Source organism: Hyalella azteca, unplaced genomic scaffold, assembly GCF_000764305.2.
Source record: "Hyalella azteca isolate HAZT.00-mixed unplaced genomic scaffold, Hazt_2.0.2 contig16679, whole genome shotgun sequence".
Classification (NCBI taxonomy): domain Eukaryota; kingdom Metazoa; phylum Arthropoda; class Malacostraca; order Amphipoda; family Hyalellidae; genus Hyalella; species Hyalella azteca.
In genome coordinates this window covers 68,628-95,436 of record NW_025946489.1, presented here as the reverse complement: position 1 = coordinate 95,436, position 26,809 = coordinate 68,628, and the positions used below count along the sequence as shown (strand labels likewise).

The window sequence follows — 26,809 nt, the reverse complement described above, 5'->3', positions numbered from 1 at the left end:
CTTTTAACCGAGTCTAAAATATGAATTATCGGCCACTACATTTCCAATTACTTACCCTGAAGTAATTTGATGGAGAAGAATATTTTTCACATGCGTATAATGAAGAATACGCTAACCCAAAGTAAGTGATACATGATTAGTGCGTAATTGAGACAAGTTTATTCCTGCAGCTTCTTCTGTAGACGAGATACTTTCGTCGAGGTGTTAATTTAATATCCCAGCTAATAAGACAATTAACTCTACGGAGCTTGTTAGTCTATTTTCATTAAATAAGATATTCTATCAATATTTATATTGCATTTTGGGGAAGAATAAGTTTATTGAATAAAGCAGGACATATTTTTATTCAAATAATTTTAAAGAGTGATGATATTCTCTGATAAAAATCACAATTAAAACGACACAGTCTAGAAATCAAATTGGCAGATAGTCAGAACGACAGACAAGAACTCAAAATATGATTGGTCACAACGATAGACCAAATTTTGACAGATAGTGATTTTATTTGTTAGTAGCAATGCTAGACCAGAATTTCCTAACCGTTTTCTCTTAAACATTACAGTTCTGTCGAAGCTTGGCTGATAATCCCAGGTAACTGCACCATCACTCGTCTGCCGATTGTTGGAATAGCATTCACTGTCTGTGAGTACAGGCATTCATCTGAACATTTATACCTAGGAGAAGTAATATATATGTTGTACTTATGAATATTTGGAATATGTTGTACTTATGATAGTAATAACCATTAAAAGGAGGTTCTGTACCACAGTGCTGGCATTAAGGTGCATTGTGTGCCACAGTGCTGGCATTAAGGTGCGTTGTGTGCCACAGTGCTGGCATTAAGGTGCGTTGTGTGCCACAGTGCTGGCATTAAGGTGCGTTGTGTCCCACAGTGCTGGCATTAAGGTGCGTTGTGTGCCACAGTGCTGGCATTAAGGTGCGTTGTACGTCACAGTGCTGGCATTAAGGTGCGTTGTACGCCACAGTGCTGGCAACCAGCGGGCAAGCTGACAGGAGTCGACTGACAGCGTCGCTCAGGCTGACGGGACAGCTTTTGCTGACAGCTGGAGGCTGGCAACGGCACACTTGCTGGCAGTTGCAAAAAGAGAGGGAATTGTTTTGTAGCTTTTGTTGCTGTCAAAGCACAATTAATTTTAGAAAAACTGTTAGAAACATTCTGCTGTTACTTCTTTTATGGCATTTCACTTTAACCGTTGTATAAATCCTACAGTTAACCACCTTGGTTGCGAAGTCCCCTAGCAAGCGCCCCTTGATTGCGAAGTCCCCTAGCAAGCCCACCTTGGTTGCGAAGTCCCTTAGCAAGCCCACCTTGGTTGCGAAGTCCCCCAACAAGCCCACCTTGGTTGCGAAGTCCACCAGCAAGCCCACTTTGGTTGCGAAGTCCCTTAGCAAGCCCACCTTGGTTGCGAAGTCCACCAGCAAGCCCACCTTGGTTGCAAAGTCCACCAGCAAGCCCACCTTGGTTACGAAGTCCACCAGCAAGCCCACCTTGGTCGCAAAGTCCACCAGCAAGCCCACCTAGGTTACGAAGTCCACCAGCAAGCCCACCTTGGTTGCAAAGTCCCCTAGCAAGCCCACCTTGGTTGCAAAGTCCACCAACAAGGTGTAGTTGACGTTAAGAATCTCAGTCGCCACGTCCTCGCGCGGCAGCCATGACGGCATGTCGCCTTGTAGCTCCAGCGACTGTTGCGGTTGTGTTTAATATAAAGTTTATTAAGTTTAGTTACTGTATAAATCAAATTATTTATGCCTAAAAAAGATTTGATGATATTACGTTTAAATAAAGAGCTTTTATTAATTGCATTGATAAAAGCGAATATAATGCAAATAATTAATTAATTAATGCATTTTAAATTAATTATTAATGCAAATAAAAATACATTAATAAAAGCAAATATTTAATGCAATAAAAATTGCATTAAATTACTTGCATTTACATTGCGCTTATTAAACATTAAATTATTTTAAACGGCTGCACTCACCATGACACAGTCGTCCGTGATGTAGGCTGCACTCACCATAACACAGTCGTCGGTGATGTAGGCTGCACTCACCATAACACCTGTCTCTTATACACATCTAGATGTGTATAAGAGACAGGTGCCACAGTGCTGGCATTAAGGTGCGTTGTACGCCACAGTGCTGGCATTTAGGTGCGTTGTGTGCCACAGTGCTGGCATTAAGGTGCGTTGTACGTCACAGTGCTGGCATTAAGGTGCGTTGTACGCCACAGTGCTGGCAACCAGCGGGCAAGCTGACAGGAGTCGACTGACAGCGTCGCTCAGGCTGACGGGACAGCTTTTGCTGACAGCTGGAGGCTGGCAACGGCACACTTGCTGGCAGTTGCAAAAAGAGAGGGAATTGTTTTGTAGCTTTTGTTGCTGTCAAAGCACAATTAATTTTAGAAAAACTGTTAGAAACATTCTGCTGTTACTTCTTTTATGGCATTTCACTTTAACCGTTGTATAAATCCTACAGTTAACCACCTTGGTTGCGAAGTCCCCTAGCAAGCGCCCCTTGATTGCGAAGTCCCCTAGCAAGCCCACCTTGGTTGCGAAGTCCCTTAGCAAGCCCACCTTGGTTGCGAAGTCCTGTGATGTAGGCTGCACTCACCATGACACAGTCGTCTGTGATGTATGTGATGTAGACAAGTTTGCAGCCTGGATTGATGTAGGCGATGCAGGAGCCCAGCATGACGGCAGTGATAAGGGCCGTCGCCGACGTCAGCATGATGAAGGTCTCTAGTTTACTTCATCTGCACAGCCTACGCAATAATTTTTTGTTGAATGTAGAATGACGGAAAATGAATTAGAATTTGTAGCTCAAAAGGCAATGAATCATGAAACGGCAGTTCAATTTTACTTATTCCAAACCTCGCGTATGGATTAGCTGAAAAAAAGATTAAAGATTAAAAAGCACAATAATTATCGTCGGTCAACAAGGAATTTGCCAAGTATGGAAATATCGTGGCAGGCTTTTAGCTCTGATTGAAAAAATTTGCTTCTGCTCTTAACTAATTCATGTTGATACTTGAGATATGCGAACCTCGCAATTGGTCACCGGGCGAACTTTCAGCGTGAATTCTTACATGATATTTTATCTGTTATTTATATATTAGCTCACATAGTAGCATTACACTTACTGTGTCATCATCAAAAGTTTTGATATTATGCGATAAAATATGTTTTGTTGCAAAGTAAAATTCTGTATAAATTTTTGTTCCTTTGTGTTTGATCGTCAAGTATATTCTGATTAATTTTGATTACACATTAAATGATTTCAAGTGGAAAAGTTAGCGCTAAAGAAATGTTTGTACCAGTGTTGTGTTATCTGTGAGGTACAAATAATTCTATTCTTTTATCGATGAGCTTTCGACTTCTACTATGGTCGTAATGTATAATATTGTCTATTACGAAATAAATGCAATTAAATATTCGACTTTATTTCTCCGTCTGTCAGAGCATACACTTTTATACAAAAGTGGTGTAATCGCAATTTCACGTGTACGCGTTGCGTGGTCCTTCAGTTCAGACCTTCAGTCGTCGGTAAGTTGACTTAGCGCTGAGACTTAGTATTCGTTCATAATTAATTGACGTGAAATTTTCATGGTTTGCTTAAAAATTAATTTTGAATATTTTTTGTTTTTCATGTGCCTCAATATATAGTAGATAGCTAACATTTCCCGTGTCATACCTGCAGAAACTATGGTTTCTCAAGACGCTTCCATTAAACTCTTGGAGATCTGAGTGTCGAAAAATTAGCATAAGCCTACGGCTTAGCAAGTGGTATGATATCATACTAATGGTCGCAAACATACATATCGTCAAAAACATGTAATGGATGTTGAATGAAACTTACATGACTTGCATCTCCTGTTTTATTTTTAATTATAATTTCAGAGACACTAATTCCAGTACAAACGCATGACATGTAATAAGATTGATAGTCTCGTTTATAGAAACCACAAGCATTGCTTGAAACTTCAAGTAATTTTATTTTCTTTTATCTGATTAATCAACTTAATTTAGTAACTTTAAAACATCACAGTCATCCTGTGAAATATACACATATCAAAATGTTATTCTGTATAAAATTCTAGAATTTCTATTAGGTTTTGTGAAAAGTTCAACTATAAGGACGCTTTACTTACCAATCAAGTCGTTATCTTGCTCTGTATATCGTGGAAAAAAGAACTCACTATGCACGGTGAGTGAAACCTGAGACACTCACGCCAGCCTGACTGTGGTGAGAGTGACCGCTCTGAGCGCCTGATGCAGCATGCAGCATGAGCACGATCTGCACTGCAGGTGTTGACATAACTTATGTCAACACAGCTCATGTTCGTCTGTTGCCGTGACTTATGTCATCAGGATGATTGGCGTTGCAATAGGTGTTGACTTGACTTATTTCAACACGGCTCACATTCATGTGTTGAAATAACTTATGTTAACAAGATGATTGTCGTGGTAACAACTGTTGCCATGACTTGTGTCAACACGGCACACGTTCATGCGTTGCCGTGACTTATGTCAACAGAAATATTGGCGTGACAGCAGGTGTTGACATGACTTAAGCTATCACGGCTCACATTCGTGTGTTTACATACTTTATGTCTACAAGATGGTTGGCGTGGTAACAGGTATTGTGATGACTTATGTCGACACGGTTTACGTTCATGTATTTACATGACTTATGTCAACATGACTCACATTCATATAATTACCAGTGCCAACTATCAAACCTGAAATGACGTTGCCGGGACATGAGAATTAGTCAACGGGCATACAAAGTAACTTGAACTGATTTTAATATAAAGAAATGTATAATGGACGCAAGTGAATTCTTTAGCTACCACCCATCATAATGCGAAAGGACAATGAAGTAGACGGTTAATTTGTAACACATTTCTTATAAAACAGTCAACGTAAAGTCTTATTCATTTCATACGAGCTAACTAAAAAGTGTCAAAAGTACAAAAAGCTGAAATTACCTTGCGCACCTTGCACCACTTCATTCATTGTTCACAATTTTTTTCGAATTTTAAATTATTTCCTCGAATGGGAGACAATTAATCAGCATTCATACAGCGGGATCACCAAACATAATTACATCAGTAAAGCGCCTGCCGGTAAGACGATAACTAAAGTAAATTTGTAGCTTATGAACTAGAACAGGACTAGAGATCAGCTTAGACCTATCAGCGAGCTTGCTCTATGTACATATAGACTCAAGATTAGTCAATCAAATTTGTATTATAGCTGAAAATTTTTGAAAAAATTTGGCATTTCCAAACCACTAAGGAGCTTGGGAAGTTTGTCTAATGTTCAACCACCAAAAAATTAAATCGTTAACTTGAAGAACAAGTTGTCATTTGGCCGTTCCTTGACGCCATGAAGGTTCTAGAGATTTCTAACCAAACTAAAATTCGTCTCATCTGAGAAACTCCAACTCCGCTCCAGCGTAAATCGCTATAGTAAATCGCCAGCGTAAATAGTTACGCATTCCAGCGTAAATCGATTCGCGTTCCAGCGTAAATCGTTATCACTCCAGCGTAAATCATTGGAACGTTACGTATCGTTCCAGCGTATAACGTAAACAATACGTAGTCCCGCTACGTAAGATTTCTCAAGGCGAACTTAAGAGTATTGCACAAACTTATTATGAATAGACCAAAACAGCAATAAAAAATACCATAACAAACAATTAACAGCATTTGCTTGTCATGGGCCGACTTCATCATAAGCTCAAAACATTGTATTTAGGTAATTTAGATAAATTTCAAGTCTAAAATGGCTACACATTCTTTGAAAATTCAACGAGAACAAACAAGCGATGTTTAAAAATTATGTAAAAAAAACAAATAGGCACTTCAATGCTGATGATTAATAGAATGATTGGAAAGCTAATAATTTGCAATGATTTTAGGCGACCGTAAGTCATATTAATTTCGTTTAGACAGATTCTACGTTAACAAGAACACGGAAATATGAACATGTGATGAAAGACGTGGCAGCTTTACTATACAAATAACTTTATTTCTAATAACAGATGCGATCTAAATTACTTTTTACAATGACTATTTCTTGCGTTGAACAAACGATCGGAGCTTTGACACCGATTGCTAGGGTTCATGAGTGCATTAATGATATTTTAATCATTACATTTTATATGATCTCCATTACCTGATGCATGCGTTTTCATCTATAGTTATATTGAAAACTCTTCTTTTGCAGGATCCGGTTGTCAGCAATTATAGCGTATATCCCTTATCATTACCCTGATGTTAATGCAGCAAGTTGCTCACTTTGTAGAAATATAAGGCCAAATTGTATCACTAAGTTATACAAAATCATTTCTTCGAAACGAAGAAACCATTAAAGAAAATTTCTTCAGACAAACGAGCCAATAATACCTGAAACCACCTTCTGTTGAATTTTTTTTTTGCATTTTTTCGAAAATAAGGAGCAAACACAAATTTTAATCTACACCGACTATACCGTCAATTGATACCAACTGGCCCATAATTGATACCAACTGGCCCGTTATTGAAACCAACTGGCCCATAATTGATACCACCTGGCCCATAATTGATACCAACTGGCCTATAATTGATACCAACTGGCCCATAATTGATACCAACTGGCCCGTAATTGATACCACCTGGCCCATAATTGATACCAACTGGCCTATAATTGATACCAACTGGCCCGCAATTGATACCAACTGGCCCGTAATTAATACCAAATGGCCCGTAAATTTAAACCAAGTGGCCGAAAAATTACAACGTTCGAACAAATATTGCTATAAATTGTCTTAATTTTTCAATGAAAATAATGTATCTGGCTTGGATAGCTGCACTTTCTAAAATATTTAAATGTTTGTTTAATTAGCACGCGGATTTTGGTTTATGAATTCAAGTTAGAAAATTTTCGAAGTATAATTTAGTTCTTAACCTGAAAATAGTAAGTAAAGGGTAATTTGGTAATTATGTATTTTTACTTATCTGAAAACTTTTGTAAAACTGACACTTCAGTTCCCTTCTAAAAATACAAACGACTAACTGGAGGCCGGTGAATGGCCGACGATAATCCGGCGTTCACACGCCCGTGATTTCTAACGCTGTCTCGTGTTTGGTGTCTCCTAGCACCTGTAAGATGGAAAAATAGAGCTGTTATTTTATAGCCAGATTTAAAGACAATCCCCTATGATTGCCCATCAAATCCATTAGTAGGTTTGAAATCATTAAAAAATTGGCATTATTCATCATGGACGTATAGATAGATGGAGAGGATAGGGTTAGTGTCGATCTTGATGTATCCACTAAAAATTTTATGTTCAATAAGTTCTCATTTTAATAGAGTGTGGAATAGATTAGAAGGCAATTCAGACTTTTAAATCAAAAAACATTTATCACTGCATTCACCAAGATGTTTTTGCTCACCTGTGTTGGAAGTAGAATATGACGATTTTGTGCGAAGTGTTGAATGCGAAATATGGCGCTGCGGCCGGTGTCGGACCTGTCGGTGGCTCGTATGGCTGCAGCTCAGCACTACTTCCTCGACATGAAACTTTTATGACTTGCAACTTGCCTGAAGTATTGATCTTCCGACGTATGACTTGTCAGACGTACAGATTATTCGACGTTCAATTTGTCTAATGAATAAATACTTCGACGACGTATAAACTGTATTACGTACGACTTTTCAGACGTACAAATTGTGTTAGGTACAACTTATCCGACATCATATTCTTCCTTTGTCCGCCATCGCGTATATAAATATTGAGTTCCAATCTTCGAGCTTCCCTTAAAATTACCCGATTAGCCCCACTCGTTTTTACTTTCAAGAAAATTCATCTCGCAGTTTTCAAATTTCAATGTGACTGATTTTAGGTGATTGATGGAAAAATTGTTATTATTACTGTCGGTGTTATAGCACTTTGCATTGATGGTTTTGAGAAGGAGGTGCTGAGATGTGTTGAGAGATTGCGTAGTGAATGCATTAATTTTTAAGAGAATATAATATAAGAATTATCACCGTCAACCATAGCCATATGGACGGCGCTCGGTCTTCTGTTGAACACTTTTGAGTCGAGATTTTATTTAGTTTCTGCATAAAAATTCACCGTCCTGAAGTTGATTTAGTGAATTATTTACAGCCAAACTGAGTGACGAGTCGCTGCTGAAATCGAAAATCTCCGTGGAAGCAATGCCACCGCTGGGATCTTGAAGAGAATTTTCTCCCGCTGACCTTGTAGATATGAAACTTTCATATCCGGGTTTGCAATTGATGTAACCATTTTCTCCGACCATGTTAATGTCTAAAAAACGTTCTCCCGCATGCGTAACATTGATTTTCACTCCGTAATCGCGTGGTTGGAATTCAGACTTGGTTGGAGTGAGAGCCAAGCTGCCGCCCGAGCACAGGTAGGGATCATTGATATTTTCTAACGACGCTTCAGGCCACAACGCCAGGCGTGAAGTCTCCAGACCTGCACAATGTGGAGACTGCGGAGTAGGTGGGGTAAATACATCCAGTCTTCTTCCAAGTCCATCTTCCCAGAACTCGACGGCCGCTCCGTCGATCAAGTCTATCGGTAAGTCCTCGGGTATGGACATAAGGTCATTAATGTTGTCCAGGTCGGATAAGACAGCGACGTTGGCAGAGGTGTTTTGGTTCCGCATGATGTCCGACGAGCTTGATTGCGGTAGGTCATGGGTGGCGAGAAATCCATCCAACGTCGTTAACGAACTCAACTGGAAATTGTCAATATTTTGAGTTAGATTTTGTTGATGATCTTTTTTGAGAAGAACGCTGTCCGGAGAAAGAGGCGGAGTCGTCATGGAGGGCAAATTCACATTCGGAGTTTTTATGCGTTCCAAACTGAACGATTTCACAGGCTTCATTTGTGATGAGTTGGATTCGCGCTTCTGAAGCTTTTGCAGAGCCCTAGTCAAATTTTCTGATAATACCAAGTTTTTTTCTTTCAATTTTATCGAGTTTTTGCATTTACTTTTGATGGCTTTAGAAGCTTCACTCACACCTCTGAGCGTTGAATCAGAGTCACGTCTCGGCATGTCCTCAGTTTTTTGGTCCCCGTTGTTCCCTCCCTTGACGGGTTTTTTCTTAGGCCTGTACTTGTAGTCAGGGTATTCCTTCTTGTGAAGCATTTTCAGTTTATCAGCTTCTTCCCTGTAGGGCTTCCGCTGTTCTTCGGTTAAAAGCTTCCATCTGCGGCCGAGCTGTTTGGAAATTTCTGCGTTGTGCATGTCGGGCGCCGAGGAGACGATACGGCGGCGCTCGAGCTGTGACCAGACCATGAAGGCGTTCATGGGGCGCTTCACGTGGTTAGGTGGGTGCTTCTTTGTCTGCATCAAGAAAATAATAAGTAAGATCATGGATGCTTTATTGTTTTGATTTGTTCATTTAATTGCGCACATTTTTGTTACAACTTGGCTTAAAATGAGGGAATGTTCGTTAAAATTTGCCGTAAAATATGAAAATTTCCTTGAGAATATGATTTTTTGAGCAAATCTTCTAGTTAGCAACATGATCTAAAATAATAAACTAAATTAGAATTAAAAATTGCAAGGACAAGAACATTTCTTGCTTATGCCAAAAATTTGCATCTTATGCGATCATTTGGTTTGTCCTCTAAATTAATATCTCTGAATTAAGGCCAAATTTTTCTTGGCATTATCATTAGTTTTTCTCTTGACTTGATACCAAAGTCAAAACAAGGAAATAAATCACTCATGATTTACACATAACCGTTCGTTATTTATGTAGATTTATCTTGCTAAATCAAATTCATGTCAGAAATTAATCAATATGTAAAAGGCTTGAGTAAAGGGAATCCTGCTTAAAAACTCAACATAATACCCGGTAAAAAAGTTTTGCTTAGAAAACAAAGTTAATTAATGGTTATTTAAGTATTCGTAAATTAAACATGTGCTAATTGGATAGTAATTTCGTTGCGAAGTGAATATGACGTTATTTTTCACGAGCAGCTGAAGCAGTTGCTCGTTAATTTAAGCGTTGTATAAATAATAAATGGGAAGCAATATCCAGCATTTATCTGTCGATAAATTCTTCACTCCAAGCCATGAGATATTGTGTGAATTTAACCTGCGTTTGTGGCTCTAAATTTCACAATTAAATCTCACTCGATAATTTTTTTCCTTTACTCAATTCTCATTGAGTAGGTGCACATAAATTCTTCAACATACGTGCAATTATTTTTGCAACGAACTCGGATTTTCATCAAACTAAATCTACGTCGTGTTTGCTATCGCACGTATTTCATTGGTTAAGAGAATTGGCTGGATAAGATTGTTGAATTTTAAACAATTATTGCAGTTAAGTAATTAATTTTAAAAAATTATCGATTTCTTTAGAAAAATAATTCAGAATAAGCTACAGAATCAAAACTAAGTGAACACGTGATATCGGGAAGAACGAGCGGAATGGATATAAGCATTACAGCTTAAAGCAACCTTCAAATCTTGGACGAAAATTTCAAAGCTGGAAGTTATGAAGAATTAGCATTTAGTATTATAAATTATGTACAAATACATATAAGAAGCAAATATAATTAAAAAATTTATCCGGTCCATCAGGCCGTAAGCCAATGGTTAATGTTAGCATCTCACCTTAGTGGCGTCCGAATATGGGGTCGAAGATTCGTAGCTCACGAATGATGAGCCGAAAATTAGAGATGACTGATGCTGCTGCTGGTCGGAGTTCGGACCCGACGAGAGGCTTGCATCACTCAGTAAGAATTCCATCCCGCAGCTATGCATTCAAATAATAAACTTCAAAAAATAGGAACAATCCTTTGAAAATTTAATCGATGTTAATAGGTAAATCCTTGTGATGAATTCGCACTATTTGGTTATCACAATTTATGTTCATTTTCATAAACTTCAAATTTCGTAATGAAAACTTTGGTTTTATATTTCAAACACTTATTCGTACAAGTCTCCGCGTGGATACATTGAAGCACAGGACGTCTCACTCACACCAAGGACTCGCTGTGCCAACTGACGGGTACGTGGCGGGTTGCCCTGCTTATATAGCGCCCGCCATGCTCCGCCCATTTTTGCGGTCATCTGAGTTTGCTCGTCGTGACAGTCAGTTAAAGTGCGAACAACTACTGCTGCAGCACCACTCTTTTGCTGTCATATAATCTGTGCAAACAGGTAAGAATAGCACTGTAATTAAAATTGTCGTGATAAATTTCTATCGTGTTTGATTAAAAGTAAAGAGGGCATCAACTCTAGGATGGCCGTCAGATACGCACTTGTGATTCATTAATACGCTGATTTTTTTTTTGTTTAAAAAAAGGACGTCTGTGTTAAGGATACGAAATAAATTTGAGGAAATACTCCGCATGCATGTTGCTGACTTAGCATAATCATAAAGATGAAACTTTACCTACCGCGAATTAATGAAGTTAGGCAGGCAAAATTATGCCCTTTTCAAGTTTCCAGTGCGTAATTCCCTTATTCGATGAGAAAAAGTTACAACTTCAGACCATATTTAGCAACGATTTTTACATTTTCCTGAGGAAACATTTGCGAATTTTAAATTTGACTTTTAATCGTAATCGTGTTAGGAGTTCATCCATCTAAAGCGTGTTTAATGTTACCTGGCGTTGTCGGTAATAAAAGATTTCTGAGGTTTATGGATCCTCCTAAGTTGATTTACTCTGAAAATTTTAGAAGTAAAGAATAATAATTTTAAAATGACTTTTCCCAAGCAATTTTTAATCTAAACTGCATTTAACTCCCGTTATGGAGATTGACAGAAACTTAAATTTTATATATGTGAACAAAATTTAATGTAGTAACTAGAAAATTTTTTGATTATTTTATTCCAACCGTGTTCCCCCGTTTCACAATTCCACCTTTTTACAATGAAATTTCAGGTCCATTTTATATCCTGACACGGCAGGTATTTTTGACACCCACTTAAGTCTTTATAGTTTACGGTGCCCGGCTTGCAACACTCACAGACGTACGAATATATTTTCCGATGTGTGCAGAAAATTGGCAGCACTTTTGTTGCTTTCTAAAAGACATTTGAATTTCCTAGAGAATCTTTGATTCAATACTTTACATGGATTACTTCTAAACTCTCCAAGTCTTACCTGGCATCGTTAACTAGACTAGTTAATATTTAATTTTCTAGGTGCAAAAATTCCTTCTATTTCAGTAGTACATAAAGATTCATTAACCTCACTATTCTAGCAATAGGGGAGATCTCTAGTAGCCCAGCAGGCATTCGGTGGTTGAATCAACGTTGAATCAACTACCTATTACGACCTTAAGATCGGGGTGAAAGGAGTTTTAGAATGAAAATTGAAGCAACGTCTCTCACGAAACGTCGTACTGACGTTTCAATGCAACGTAGAATCAATGTTGCCACTACGACATTCCTGCGACGTCAAATTCTCTGGTTGAATCGACATTGAAGAACCAATCTGTTTTTTGTTCGTAGCAGGATTTGAACCCGGGATCGCTGAAATGAGCTAAAGAATTGTTCGACTCCTTGAAAATTGAAATGCATTCTCTGGTCATTAATCGTACACTTATAAATATGTATTTCATTCAATGTTGGTGTGTTAGTAATGGTTCCATGCCGGTCAATAGCTAAACATTCAACGTACCGATATCGACCATTTTTCAACGTTGAAAAAAAGGTTGTTTTACGTCCTTTCTAGTTTTGGTCAGATTGCGACTTTAATCGGACGTTTAATTTGGGTTGTTAAGCATTTCAACCTGAAATCAACATTGATTCAACGTTTGAAAATTAGTAAAAGTTCAACGTGCCAATATCAACGTTATTTCAACGTTGAAATAAGATTGTTTTGCGTCCCTTCTAGTGTTGGTCAGATTTCGACGTTGATATGACGTTTAATTTTGGTTGTTCAACATTTCAACCTGAAATCACCCAATATTCAACGTTGTTTTAACGTCAGATGCCTGCTGGGAGCATTCAATAGTTCTAGATGCAAACAACGCTAGGTGCTGTACGCGTGTACGCACACCATTAATTAGTTTGGTTCTACATGCATACAATGCTAGGTGCCACACGTGTATGCGTGCACCATTAATTAGTTTGGTTCTACATGCATACAATAGGTGCCACACGTGTATGCGTGCGCCATTAATTAGTATGTTCTACATGCATACAATGCTAGGTGCCACACGTGTATGCGTGCGCCATTAATTAGTATGTTTTACATGCACACAATGCTAGGTGCCACACGTGTATGCGTGCGCCATTAATTAGTATGTTTTACATGCACACAATGCTAGGTGCCACACGTGTATGCGTGCGCCATTAATTAGTATGTTTTACATGCACACTATGCTAGGTGCCACACGTGTATACGTGCACCATTAATTAGTATCGTTCTTGATGAGCACAGTTCTAGGTGCCGCACTAGGGCACGCATACTAGGTAGAGCGGACGCTGGGTGACGGTTACCAGCCAATCATAGTGGCCAAATGGTGTTTGGTCTCATCCAATCATAGAAATGAATAAAAAACACGAGTTATATCGAATTCAATATCGAATTCGATATTGAATCGATATAATATTCGATCGAATATTATATCGAATTCCAAAATAATTCAAATTAAATAAACAAAATATGCAGTGCAACAGATGGTAATAATGTAGTAGTTCATTGCGGTAATATTATTCCACATTCTGGTGAATAAGAGCAATAGTTTAAACTGTCATCATAATATTGAATGTTAAAAATACCCTGATTGTTTATTCAGTCATGAAATTTGAAAATACCATTAATCAGTCGTTGCATTGTGTATCCAAAATTAGGCTTTACTAAAGAAATATCAATTCAAATTATGTATTTTCATGTAAAACGTATAATATCTACTCTGCTCGGCGTTGCCCGTGATAGGTAATTCCTGACATTGGAAAAAAACTTTTATCTCAAAGCAATCATCTTGTGTCGCTTCATCGCTATTACAGAAAATCATTCCTTCTCAAAAATACTTGATCTTAGTAATAGCCTTTCATACATTTGGAGCATGAAGCAGAGTTTAAGAGACGTATAAAAGTATTCTTCAACTCCCATTTTTATATATGATGAAAACTAACTTTTATTTTTCGGTGATTTTCTCTACCAGCACACCCCTTTCTCTCTCGTGCAATACCTCAAAATTTTCACATTACAAATGCAATTTCAGGTCCCTGTTATATCCCGGTCTCATTATCGTGGTAGCCATTTGGATATCGCCGTAGACAGACGAAATCCAGCAGTCCCGTTACATTGCGGCGCTAGGGTTACTACAAGGTTACTAAGACAGGTGATTGATGGTAAACTCACATGATTAAAAAATCGATTGAGATAAATAGTTTATTTTAATTACTGGTACATTTTACTGTGCTTTATTTTTATTGTGGCTAACTTGCAGCTACCTTAGTGATTTGCACATCGCCTCCAAAGTGTTGAGCAATAATATGAAATGCCTAAAGTTTTGGCGTAAAGGTTAATATATGTATTGAATTATCGCCTCTATTATTATTCATCTACAAATTAGATATCCTGCAAAGCTTATAAGGCTTTTCATCGGGCTTACACTGAACCATTTTTACTGTGGTGTAGATTTATTATTATAAATATTATATTTATTATAATACTAATAGAAGGGCTTTATTTCGCGGAAGCAAAATTTGACACCTACTTACCATATTATCTCCCCTACATGCTAAAGTCCTGTCTATAAATATATGAGTCCCTAATTGCTCCTCTGTCCGGTGATATTCTTGAATTTAGTCACTATTTGCACAATTCAAACTTTAAGTTTGAAACCATGTTTTTGCTGAAACTCTACGGAATTTGGAACGAACATTAAACTATCTCTAGTAGCAAATCCTCCAAAAAAAATTTCGTGTAAAGAGAATACAAACTCGGTTGAGAATTATACAATAGTTGTCGAGGATGAAATATTTTAGCGAAAAATTTGAAAAAATTTTATATATAAAAAGAATCTAGTCAGTGAGCTCAGATGACTCGTTTCCTCAAGGAGAATTCTTAGGTTGTGACACATACGACCTTGGTGACGTTTTTGTTCCCATTTTTGTTCATAGGGTAATTTTTTTTCATCAGTTCATCGCTTCTGTTGCTGCCGTATAAATAGATGCACATTCGGTCTTTATTCGATCACAAACCAATTTTATTCCAACACATTAGTAGTTTCAATTTTTTCTTTTAAATTTCATTACTTTCAAGGATAGTAATTATAAAATTTCAATATATTTTGATCGTAATATAATATAAATTTCACGCATTTTTAGAAATTTTTTTAATCCCACTATTAAGTATGCACCATTAAAAATTGAAGGTGAAATTCCAAAGTCTTATATGTCCGGGAAATATTTATTTGTACCATAAATAAATTTAAAACTTGATCAATGATTCAATGTATTATAAAATCACTAAGTAGAGAAGCAATAAGCTAAGGATCTCATAAACAGATGACTACTCATACATTTCCATAATTTTCCTCACAACAATAAAAGTTTTCGGAAAATAAATCTATAAAATATGTAATGTTACTTTCTATGCGTTTGATATCAATTAAAAGAATTCGAGACTCTCTAATTTTCTACTAGAATAAATATCATTATCTTCTAATCTATGACTTAGATTAGGATCTTCTTCCGAACCAAAATATCCCATGATTTATAGATGATAATATTAGAAATTTTTCCTCGGATAATGATGCCGAAGTCAAACGTCAAGTTAATGAAGCATCGCATGACCGTGGTTTCAGTTAAACCGGGTGCGCATCAAAAGCATTTACCCGGCATGAATCATGCAGACATACGAGCGGTGCTTCTCATGCAGTGCCGCTGCTATGGTATGATTCAGCTTAGGTTTTTGTATGCCCTCAGTCTTATTTATGCCCATAGGCGTGATTCAGAGGGATACCCGAACACTCAACCTGTCCCCTGGTGCTGTGCTCGCGTCGCGTGTTAAGCGCGCCGTTTAAAAGTTCAATGCTTACTGTAAATATCCACACGAAATACTGTTTCTTCAAATATGTTTCACATTAACATAATTGTTATATTTATTGAATAACGCTTGCCTTCAATGGACGCGTTCCCTAATAAGTGACTAATAATTAGTCCTAAATATGCGAATTGACAATAACCCTGCACACTGCTAATCTAGACATGAGAAGGTTAGCGACAAATATTATACGGCTACAAATTTATGCAGCGTAGTTTCGCTATCTCATGAAATTAGCCTTAAATGCATCTTATTCAAGAGGCATTCATCTTCGTGAACGGCTTGATTTATGAAATAGATATCTCAACTGGTCTATGATGCCTGATCTGAACGCGTAGCGTCTTCAACAGATGAAAAATAAGTGAGAATTATATTAGAATAATGCTAGTTACTTGTTACTAGCAAATTATCTCATTGCATTTTTTATTATTTGTACAAAACATGAAATTTCGCATGTTCTACTAAAGTCCCACCTGCAAAAACGTACGCTGTCAGAAAGAAAATAGAAAATAAAAGCAACATTACGTAGAGGGACTAATTTTGTTTCAAGGAGATCCCTGTTTATTCTAAGACAGTCTCATATTTTAAGCCCAATACTTTTGTTCTTCAGGCTAACAATACGACTGAATCAGGGTAGGAAAATTTCATGGTGCTATTGCAGAACCCAGCAGCTTGACATGCACTGCCTCTGCCTCTAGCATTCTAATATTAGCCGAAGAGTAGCAATAAAAATTAAATATATGAACAAATGGGGAAAATATCAAAATGAATTTAGTGTATTGTTGAATTTGACAATACAAACTCATGAAAAATTTGCTTGTTTCTGCTAGAATCATTGTTACCGCAAAGTATTTTAATGAAATTGAAATGTTTCATGCCAATAATCCGGTAGTCTTTGGTACGCTCAGAGCGATGGACTTACATGTACAATTAGAAAGGTCAACGAACCCTTGTGACAGTGAGCTGATGTGTCTGTAATGAAGAGAATTTGGATTTGCCCGCCTAGATAAATGATGCCGGTAAGGCTTAGTTATTATTTTCTTAACTGTCATTTCATATGATAGTGATCATTTCATAATATCATATCATAATCATGGCTGTGCGAGCATTCCTTTGCCATTCTGGCAGTGAGCTGATATGTCTTTTATACAGATAAGCGGATACTCTCGATCAATGATATAATAAAGAAAATAAATGAGTTAGTATCTCTATTCTGTTGTGGCAGTGATCTAATTTGTGTTTAATGCAGAGAAGGATGACATGCCTCTCTAGATAAATCGCCGAAGAAATTAACTGACGGGCTTTCATTTCCTGTTGCGGCTGCAATGAACTAATTTGTCTCTAATTCGGACAACGCTGATATGCTCGCTAAGGTGTAATAATTAGCTTGTCAGAAATGTAATTAATTTGAGATTAAGTGGTCAGCGGGTGATAAGCTGCCTGCTTGGAATATGCGTGGTTTGGAAAATTCTTCATTTTTTTATTTGCACGCACGCACACATCAAACTGAAGTAGTTGAGTTCATCTCACTGACTTGCCATTTCTAAATAATGTGCAGCAAAAATTCGTTTTAAGTGAATATGAAATATTTATTGTTGAATTTTACATTTTGTGAGACTATTAATAAGGTATCATATATAATTTAATGTATCCTGTGCTAAGTCTTCAGATTAAAGTGCTAAAAAATCTTTCAATGAAAGGATTTTATAGGGTTATATAAACCATCAAATCATACGTGAAGACCATAAATTCCATCCTTGAAAATGGAAATAACTCACTGTGTAATAACCTACATTAGAGTGTCGTGAAAAAATGATTGTTTACCTTCTAACGAACAGATACATCGGATTATATTCCTCTAATATTGTTAGAAATAAATTCTAAGAATTTCCTGCATAATTAGGAATACTCAATCATGATCTGAACACAACGGAAACGGTCCGTTAAAACCTACAAGGGCAAGGGAATAAACGCTGTGCACAAACTCCAGGAGTGACATCTGGTGAAAAAATACATAAATATTCAATAATATTGTTTGATGGAATCTTTCATCGTTTAAGTTTGTGTTTACGAATTCGTGAATTTCGGAGAATGATGTGCAGAAATGTGTATCTATTTCAAATCCCCCATTTCCCTGAAATAACTTTACATGATAATCGGTTCTAATTATTGACCTGAAAACCTTGAAATAAGAAAAATAACATCTAGGCGCAAAAAGAATTGAATAATTCATTTTAAAAGATTGGCTGTGTTACAAATTATGAAACTTTGAGAACGCGATTGATATGACCTTCGCCCATATAATTTTTTCTGTATAGCCAATTAATTCACCGACGCTGCATCACCATTAGATATAATGTAGTCATGTGCTTCAGTTCGTGACTAAGCCCTTATCATTATGACGTACACTTATATACGCTTATATCATTGCGACTTTATTCACTGAGCGACTGGTCTAGAAGCATCAACCAATTTTGTTATTATTTCGGTAGTTGCGAAAGCTCATATGAGGGCGCTTAGCAGCAGATATGTTTAATGACGACTTAAGTTATTTTACGATCCATAGTCAATAAAATTTCTTTCCATCGAACAATGAGACGTTATTTCCCGGCATTAATTTTCAGAATGTCGTCTCATTCAATTGATCTTAAACCTCAGCCAAAGTCGGAATACATGAGTTATTTAGGGCTGCTAAAATTTACACGTGGTTGTGAATACGAATTTCTTTTTTCGTTCCTTCCGACACATTTGTAATTTGATCATTGTATTTTATTATCTTAGTAAAAAATTTTGGTGAGAATATATGGATGAATATGATTTAATGACCAGTAGACATTACTCCTGAAGGAAGGAGTCCCGTTGCCGTGTGTTCAGCAATCCTCTTAATGAGATCCCTCACTTGATGTTCGGTCATGTCATCGCAGCCTCCCAGCAACGGACAGAACTCAAACTTGTACCCAAATGGCGAAGCTGCGAGAAGGTACACGTTAAAAATCAGGGCTATTACAGCGAACACGATCACCAGCAACCTGTCCAGAGTTCTGGATACAAATTTCCATTCATCTTGGATGACCGACTGCCTCTGTGCCTTGACGCTGGCGCTGTCCTGCTTCTCGAATAAAGCTGCGAGCTTCTCTACGGCGCTACACGCGCGGCGCTCGTAGGCGTCTGTAAATTTGAAATCTTTACTCACAATTAACCTAAGTATTGTACCATAGCATAAAATTTTCTGTAATATTGTATAAATATTACCTTATCTGTTCATACGCTAATCAATAAATGTCAAGGAAACGAGCATTGCAGGTGCGAGTAGCTCACGGGTTCGGTATCGCAACTAACCTCACTCTCGATGACACTCGTATTCAGCACAGTAAAACTGGTGTCTAAAGTATTCATATATTTGAAGTTCATCTTTTGTTTTCTAAAATTATTATTGGCTCTTTAAAATCTAGCCCATTATATTTTACTCCTTTCACCATTTGCTCCTTTCACCATTTACTCCTTTCACCATTTGCTCCTTTCACCATTTACTATTGTCATTATTTACTCGTTTCACCATTTACTCCTTACACCATTTACTTATTTCATTATTTACTCCTTTTACTATTTGCTCCTTTCACCATATACTCCTTTCACCATATACTCCTTTCACCATATACTCCTTTCACCATATACTCCTTTCATCATATACTCCTTTCACCATATACTCATTTCACCATATACTCCATTCACCATTAACTCCTTTCACCATTTACTCCTTTCAACATATACTCCTTTCACCATATACTCATTTCACCATATACTCATTTCACCATATACTCATTTCACCATATACTCCATTCACCATTAACTCCTTTCACCATTTACTCCTTTCACCATATACTCCTTTCACTATTTACTCCTTTCACTTTACTTCTTTCACCACTTACTCCTTTCACCATTCGTGTTTGTTAGTAATATAGTTGGTTAGTAAACCATAATCAGTTATCATACCTTTTAGTGGGGGCGGTTGGTTGGCAGCGGGGACGAAGTCTGGGAAAAGTTCCCTGATGTGGTCGGGTAGGTCGGGGTTGTCGGAGTTGCTCAGAATCTCGACTTTAGTCGAGACAATCGCTGCGTCCTGGGGCATTAAATTGAGCAAGTGAATACTTTAGCGAAAGCCAAAATTCACAGTCTAAAGAGCGGATAACACCGGAATATAATTAATATTTCATTATTCAATTAGAATACAGAAAAATAAATTTATATGGGTTCATGTCTTTTTCATTTACATCATAACTCCGTTTAATATCGGATGCTGAATACAGAAATTTAAATCCCATAAACTATTAAAAAATATCGAAACCTTATATTTCAAAATCCTCATTAATTACGTTTTATGTAGTAGAAGTAACATAGGTCAAGAATGTACACAAAGTATCACACATTTTGTAAAATTAATTATGCTACTTTGTCGAGTTTGTTCCAGGCCTTGGCGACCCCAGGCGGTACAGGCACCCGTAAGGCGGACGCGAGTAAAAGCGACGCCCGCCTGTGCTGAGTAAAATTTATAAAAATATAACTCAATACTCGCTGCAGTGGGTGACAGAGAGCGCATTTTCTCGTCGACGAAAACTTGAGGTCACGGACAGACGGACGGACAGATGGACAGACAGACAAACAGACGGTCAGACGGACATGGCGAGCACAATAGTGCATTTTTTCCAAAAATGAGAAAATGCGCTAAAAATGTGATTATATTTTATTTTTAGCGCATTTTCTCATTTACTGAAAAAATGCACTATTGTGCTCGTCATGTCCGTCCGTCTGTCTGTCCTTCCGTGACTTCACGTTTTCGTCGACGAGAAAATGCGCACTCTGTCACTTACTGCAGTGAGTACTGGGTTATATTTTTAGCTATTATATAGTATAAATTTCATTATTATATATTTACAGTATTATTATAGAGTAGGTATATTGCTATTATCACCAGCGATCGCTAAAATATCGATAAAAATTGTGACACTCTCAGTATTGTGGATCAACATAATGTTTAAACACTCAGTGATGTTATAATATATAAGTTTAGATGATTAATTTAGTTTCAGTTATTTTTAAACACCAGCTGCATGTCTCTTAATATACACATAAGGTTTTCTTGATGTATTAGGTTATGTTTGGAAATTAATTTGTATTTGATTTTTCCCGAATAGTATTTAGGCTATTTTCAGGTGAATTCACCAAACATCAAACCCTCAAACTTGTATTAAATGAAGCCTAGAAAAATGCAGATTTATCGTGCGAACCCTGATCCTGAATTTTAAAAAAAATCTAGGTATAACAATTATGTGAATTTCGTTTCTGAAGCCCTTAACTCTTTGCTATGCTTGTTTCAATAAAATTTCAGACAATGTTCCAATTCATTGACAAAATCAATACATTTCGTTTAACCTAATATTTTGTAATTCAGTTTCAATGGCCTTAGTTTTGCTGTATTGATAATATAATAGCGCAAAACTTCAAAAAAAAAAAATTGGACACCGTAGCCTTTTTATTCGTCCTTTTTCTACGGAAAATGATTCGCACCAGCTTAATCTAAAACTTCAAGCATCGTTTTGCATTTAAAATTGAACAGATCTCTAACTCGATACAATGTGAACAGTCAAAAGAGTTTCCTTTGGTTAAAAACAAATATCTCACTCGCCTCATCGGCCTCGGGACAACAAAACCCCGCAGGCCCGTGTAGTTCAGGTTCAGGACGTACACGGAGAAGGCGATGTTGATGGCTACCAGCGACAGACACACTCCGTAGTACACACCTGAACACAAACCTCGTGTCAGCTTGAATATTCAGTGAATTATTAGCGAACTATCGCAAATGTCACACTCAGAGAAAAAAATGCGAATTGATTCAAATATTAATGCACTCTCTGTCCTTGTGTGCCCTATCAGTACTCAGTTTGACCATGGGACTCTTGGGACTCGCCAGCGAGCGGCAGCTTCTCAGTTGGTGGCAGGTTCTCGGTCATGGCGATAAGGAAGACAATCATGGCCAACATCGAGTTGACGCCCAAGCCAACTTTCTCGCCTGACTCGACCGGGAGTAGGAACACCAGCAACGCTGGCACATGGAACAAACAACGATATGATTGGTCAATCTTACGATTGACGACTGAATCTATAAGTTAACATTAAAGTAGGCAACGCCGCCCGGTATTAATATAATAAAAAAGGCGTTTAAACGTTTTTCTGCAATATTTCTGTAATGAATAAGGTGTTTTCATTACAGCTTTCCATTTCTTCTCATGATTGTAGTAAAGCAATATATAATAATAGGACAAGATCCCTGATTTACTCAAGGATTGCAGATTCACCCTAGTATAGTTTTAATCTGACTGAATCAAGTAAAGGTGAGCGGCAAAATTACCGGCAGTACTCATCCTTGTAATTATTCATCATAAACTAATTTCTCAGTTCATCATCCACAAACAATTCAAATAGCACGAAGAGCTCCAGTAAAATGTCCAATAAACCACCCACAAGCCCCGGAGATTTTTAGAAAATAACAATAATAACTCGAAGAATATTGTACACTAAACACGTACAATCTTTGTTATACTCGTAGAATATAGTACACTTAACACATACAATGTTTGCTATACTCTGAGGATATTGTGCACTTAACACATACAATGTTTGCTATACTCTGAGGATATTGTACACTTAACACATACAATGTTTGCTATGCTCTGAGGATATTGTTCACTCAACACGTACAATGTTTGCTATACTCTGAGGATATTGTGCTCTCACCGCAAATGTTGATGAGAATGCCTGGCACAACGTAGAAGAAAAGCGCAAACTTGCTCTGTCGCTGCAGCTGTACCACGTACTTCAAGGCTGTAAGTATGTCATGTACGTTATTCTGTAAATCAATAAACAATCTACTCATGCCGAACATCTAGTGAGATGGGATACTATTAGTGCTTCTTAACCAGTGCCTTTTCCAAAAGTAGATAAAAGCATGTTTACAATAGAAGTTAGAATAAAGTGAACCTCATTCTCAAGTCATAGGTGAATATATATCTAAATATCTCTTATATTTCACAGTAATGAAAACTGATTCAAATCCATTCAATATAAAACCAATCTTCTTAAATCAGAATGTTGTATAGTTCTACGTCGCATAAAATCATACTGTAACGAAACCATCATATCAGATGTCTAATTTTTCCATAAAATTTATAAAGTATAACGAAGAGTGCGTGTTGATTTATAATTACTTGAGAACGGCAGAGGGCAGCAGTCGTTGAATTCCTCCGTCTTGGTCACGTAGAAATCTTCCAGAAAGAATTCTGGGTTTTCGTTGAAGTGGCCGATGTCAACCATCGCTTCCGACACGACGATCTGGGAAAAATATGTGAAACTTTCATGACTAATAATCCTAATAAATCCTAATCCTAATCCTAATAAATCCTAAAATGACTAATAAGTCATTTCTTATAACGTCGTTCTGAACATGAAAATATAATTGTTTGGCGGACGAAAGAATTTTATCAGGTTACTATAAAGTGATGCACTCAAACTATGCTAAATCTAAAAATACTTAGCCTAAAAACTGAATGTTAAAAATAATAGAAGTAAACAGTGGTAACTTTGTGGTTACGTGAGGAAACTAAAGACTTGTTAAGTTACATAATGACTGGACAATCAAGTCGGACTTACGTTTGTGACGTCGTACGTCCAGGAAGAGAACTTCATCTGGCAAGCCTGCTGATCGAAAGGATAGAACTCAACGTTGACATCACAGACTGAACAGAAAATGGCGTGACTCATCAGTTCTATTTTGCCCTCGGACGACAGGATGGCGTTAGTGCTTAAGATCGAGCTCTGGTAGTTCGGTTCTGCCCTGAACAAAGTATCCAACAACATGAGACGATTGGGAAATTGAAATGAATATTATGAACGAGCAATTTGATGATAATGAAATATTTAAAAAATCAACTAATTGTGCATGTATGTATTGTTATGTATGTGATTCAAAATTGAAATTGGAATGGTTGATAGCAAATATTGACATGAATTGAAAATGTATTAGTAAATAAATATAAGGAGTAAAGAAGTTGGTAACAAATGGAAGATGAAAAAAAGTTTTAATTTTATTCTACTCCTTCCATCTAGAATTATTTTCAAGATTTCATTCATTTCTTTCCTGTTGTTTACATTTCATAATTTTGATTCTTAGAGGCACGATTAGTTGCTTGCTAAGCTTATTCACGTCGCACAATTAACGTGAAATTGATTACAATGGAAGCTAAGTCCTAATTAAGCGTTTTAGCGCATTTTCTCATTTATGCAAAAAATGCACTATTGTGCTCGCCATGTCCGTCCGTCCGTCTGTCCGTCCGCGACTTCACGTTTTCGTCGAAGAGAAAATGCTCTGTGTGTCACTCACTGCAGTGAGTACTGAGTTATATCGCCATGTCCGTCCGTCCGTCTGTCCGGCTGTCCGTCCGTGACTTCACGTTATATTTTATTTCTATTACGTGTTGTAGAGAATAATGTCAGGCGTCCAGATGAGGTGGTGGGCTACCCGCAAGGTCTCGACCCCCTCGAACAGAGCGGGGTCCCAGGACAGGTGCACGTCTGTCCACAGGAGGATGAGCTCGGTGTTGATACGCAGCTTACGGTACCGAGTGTCCTGCGTAACAAATCAACAACCATAAGATAATTTAGTGAACGATAATTTCAACATTTACTGCAATGATCTCCCGCGTAACAATTCATCAATCACAGGAAAATTCAATGGAATGATTACTTTATATAACTTTTTACATAAAACAAATATTTAGTTATAAATACATAGTTTTATTTTAAGACTTTATTTTCATTTATATTTTTAAAGCGTGTCAACTTGCACCTGAGAAAGTGAAAATGTTTCAATGACATGGTTAGCTAATACGATACATGTATTTTTCTAAAATAAAAGAAAAAGTTCTGCAAATTTTCTAAAAAATTTCCCAGAAGAAAAATGGACAGATTTTCCTCATTTAGAGATGGAAAGGTGGGGTGAGAGTCTATTTAGACATTGCCAGAGAAATTCAATCGTTATTTAGCAAAGATTATTGCTACAACAGAAAATCTTAAAACGTGAACAGATTTTGGGCACCTATACGGAACTGCACCTAATGTCTGATTAGTGATTAGTAAACTATAGTAAAATAAAGGCAACTCCTTAAGTAGAAAACGTTTAAACTAATTTCTCACCATTTCCATGATATCCAACAAAGATATTTTGAAAGTAACGTAGGTAACTTCACCACCCGTTGTAGTTGGTCGGATGTTCTTATTGTACCCAGCAAAGAGCTTGTCTGCTAAACGCTGTTCCGCTGTTACCATCGAAGGGTCAGAGTACGACTCAAATTTTCTCTCCTTCGACATGTTTTGATTGTTTCTTTGAATTCCATTAGGCTCTTCGACTTCTATTTCAGTGTCCACCTCAGTGTAGGGTACGACGTTTTGCTCAGTTTCTGTTGACCGTCTTTGTTTATTGTGCTTCGATTCTTTTACTTGAAAAGGTCCTTGTCCCTCTCGCATGAGATCTTGATGCAGTTCTTTGGAAATATAAGATGGCATGGGAGAGCGAGGATTTGATTGATATTTGACCCTTGATTTTATATCTTGGTTCCTGGATGCTGCGTAAAATACAGCCGGATCCGATGAATGCATATCGAACAAATCAGACAACGATATTTGCGAATGATGGAGAAGAGAAGTGTCTTGTTTCTGCAATTCCCTTGCGTTTTCAGGCAAGCGTGAGGTGTATTTGCTAACTTCATTCTTTTCATCAAGCCACGAATCAATTTTTATGGATCCTTCTTCACTGTCGGTCACTTCAAAAATTTCTTCGTGGATCAGATTTTCAAGATTCATTTTCTTTCTGGCGTTGGGTTTGATGTTGGGTAAAGCTTCTTTGTGCCGTGTAGGTGTTAAGGTGGCCGAGTCGTCGACAGGGCTAAGAAAGTCAAAACCCCGTTTCTCCGTTGCATTGGTTGAGAATTTTGAGGACTTGAGCTGATCTTTTCCCAGCACTAAAGAGAAGAAATTATAATTATCCTATTTTGTTTAAATTGTTTATTTTTGTCATCGAATTATGAAGAAAATTAACAGGGACATTTATTCATTGCTGAGTAAAAAATAAATTTCTCCACAACTGACAGCTATGAGATGCAGGTGATCAAACAGCAACAAACAATCATGCAGTAACAGTCAATCAAACAGTAACAGTAAGTGAAACAGTAACAGTAATAAGACAGTAACAGTAGGTGAAACAGTAACAGTAGTAAGACAGTAACAGTAAGTGAAACAATAACAGTTGTTGATCAAATATCAATATTTGATCAAACAGTAAAAGTTTATCAGATAGTACTTGTTGATCTAAGATTAACAGTTTAGTACATTTGTTGCTTCTAATTTGAGGAAATTACCTACGAACGTCAGTGCAATTGTACGAAGATTAGAAGCACCGGAAAGATCTAAGCATAAACAATCTTTCACAAACCTTGAAGTAAAATCAACGTAAATAAGATAAGTTGAATTTGGGGCTTCATAGTAATTTAATTTGATTTTTTTAACACTGATGATAATAAACGTTTTCTTGTGATAAAAATTTAATTCATTGTTTCTTGTAATGTAAATTCATCTCATTTAGGCTGGTATAAAGCAACCACGTCGTCTCCAGCGTACGTCTGGCAAGTAA

At 37.1% G+C, this 26,809-nt stretch overlaps 3 protein-coding genes across 4 annotated transcripts; all 3 read right to left on the bottom strand.

Annotated features, from left to right (window-relative positions):
- Window positions 1-366: 366 nt before the first annotated feature.
- On the bottom strand, window positions 367-4,267 carry LOC108667515. 2 transcript variants are annotated; one of them, XM_047885000.1, is made up of 4 exons: window positions 4,172-4,267; window positions 2,635-2,910; window positions 1,600-1,704; window positions 367-1,089 (listed from the first exon to the last, which is right to left on the bottom strand). In XM_047885000.1, exons 2-4 carry the CDS (start codon window positions 2,749-2,751, stop codon window positions 964-966), a joined length of 348 nt encoding a protein of 115 aa, XP_047740956.1. In that variant the 5' UTR covers window positions 2,752-2,910; window positions 4,172-4,267; the 3' UTR covers window positions 367-963. The 2 variants fall into 2 exon arrangements, with proteins under 2 accessions (XP_047740956.1, XP_018010037.1); XM_018154548.2 differs by having other exon boundaries at window positions 2,635-2,785.
- A 658-nt stretch (window positions 4,268-4,925) lies between these two features.
- LOC108667519 (putative transcription factor SOX-14) lies at window positions 4,926-10,849 on the bottom strand. The gene is made up of 3 exons (XM_018154552.2): window positions 10,673-10,849; window positions 7,463-9,388; window positions 4,926-7,168 (listed from the first exon to the last, which is right to left on the bottom strand). Exons 1-2 carry the CDS (start codon window positions 10,820-10,822, stop codon window positions 8,123-8,125), a joined length of 1,416 nt encoding a protein of 471 aa, XP_018010041.2. The 5' UTR covers window positions 10,823-10,849; the 3' UTR covers window positions 4,926-7,168; window positions 7,463-8,122.
- Window positions 10,850-18,889: 8,040 nt separating this feature from the next.
- On the bottom strand, window positions 18,890-23,886 carry LOC108667518 (acetylcholine receptor subunit alpha-1-A-like). Its single transcript, XM_018154551.2, has 7 exons — window positions 23,776-23,886; window positions 23,334-23,457; window positions 22,864-22,950; window positions 22,037-22,171; window positions 21,751-21,869; window positions 20,065-20,191; window positions 18,890-19,239 (listed from the first exon to the last, which is right to left on the bottom strand). Exons 1-7 carry the CDS (start codon window positions 23,884-23,886, stop codon window positions 18,890-18,892), a joined length of 1,053 nt encoding a protein of 350 aa, XP_018010040.2.
- Between the last annotated feature and the right edge of the window lie 2,923 nt (window positions 23,887-26,809).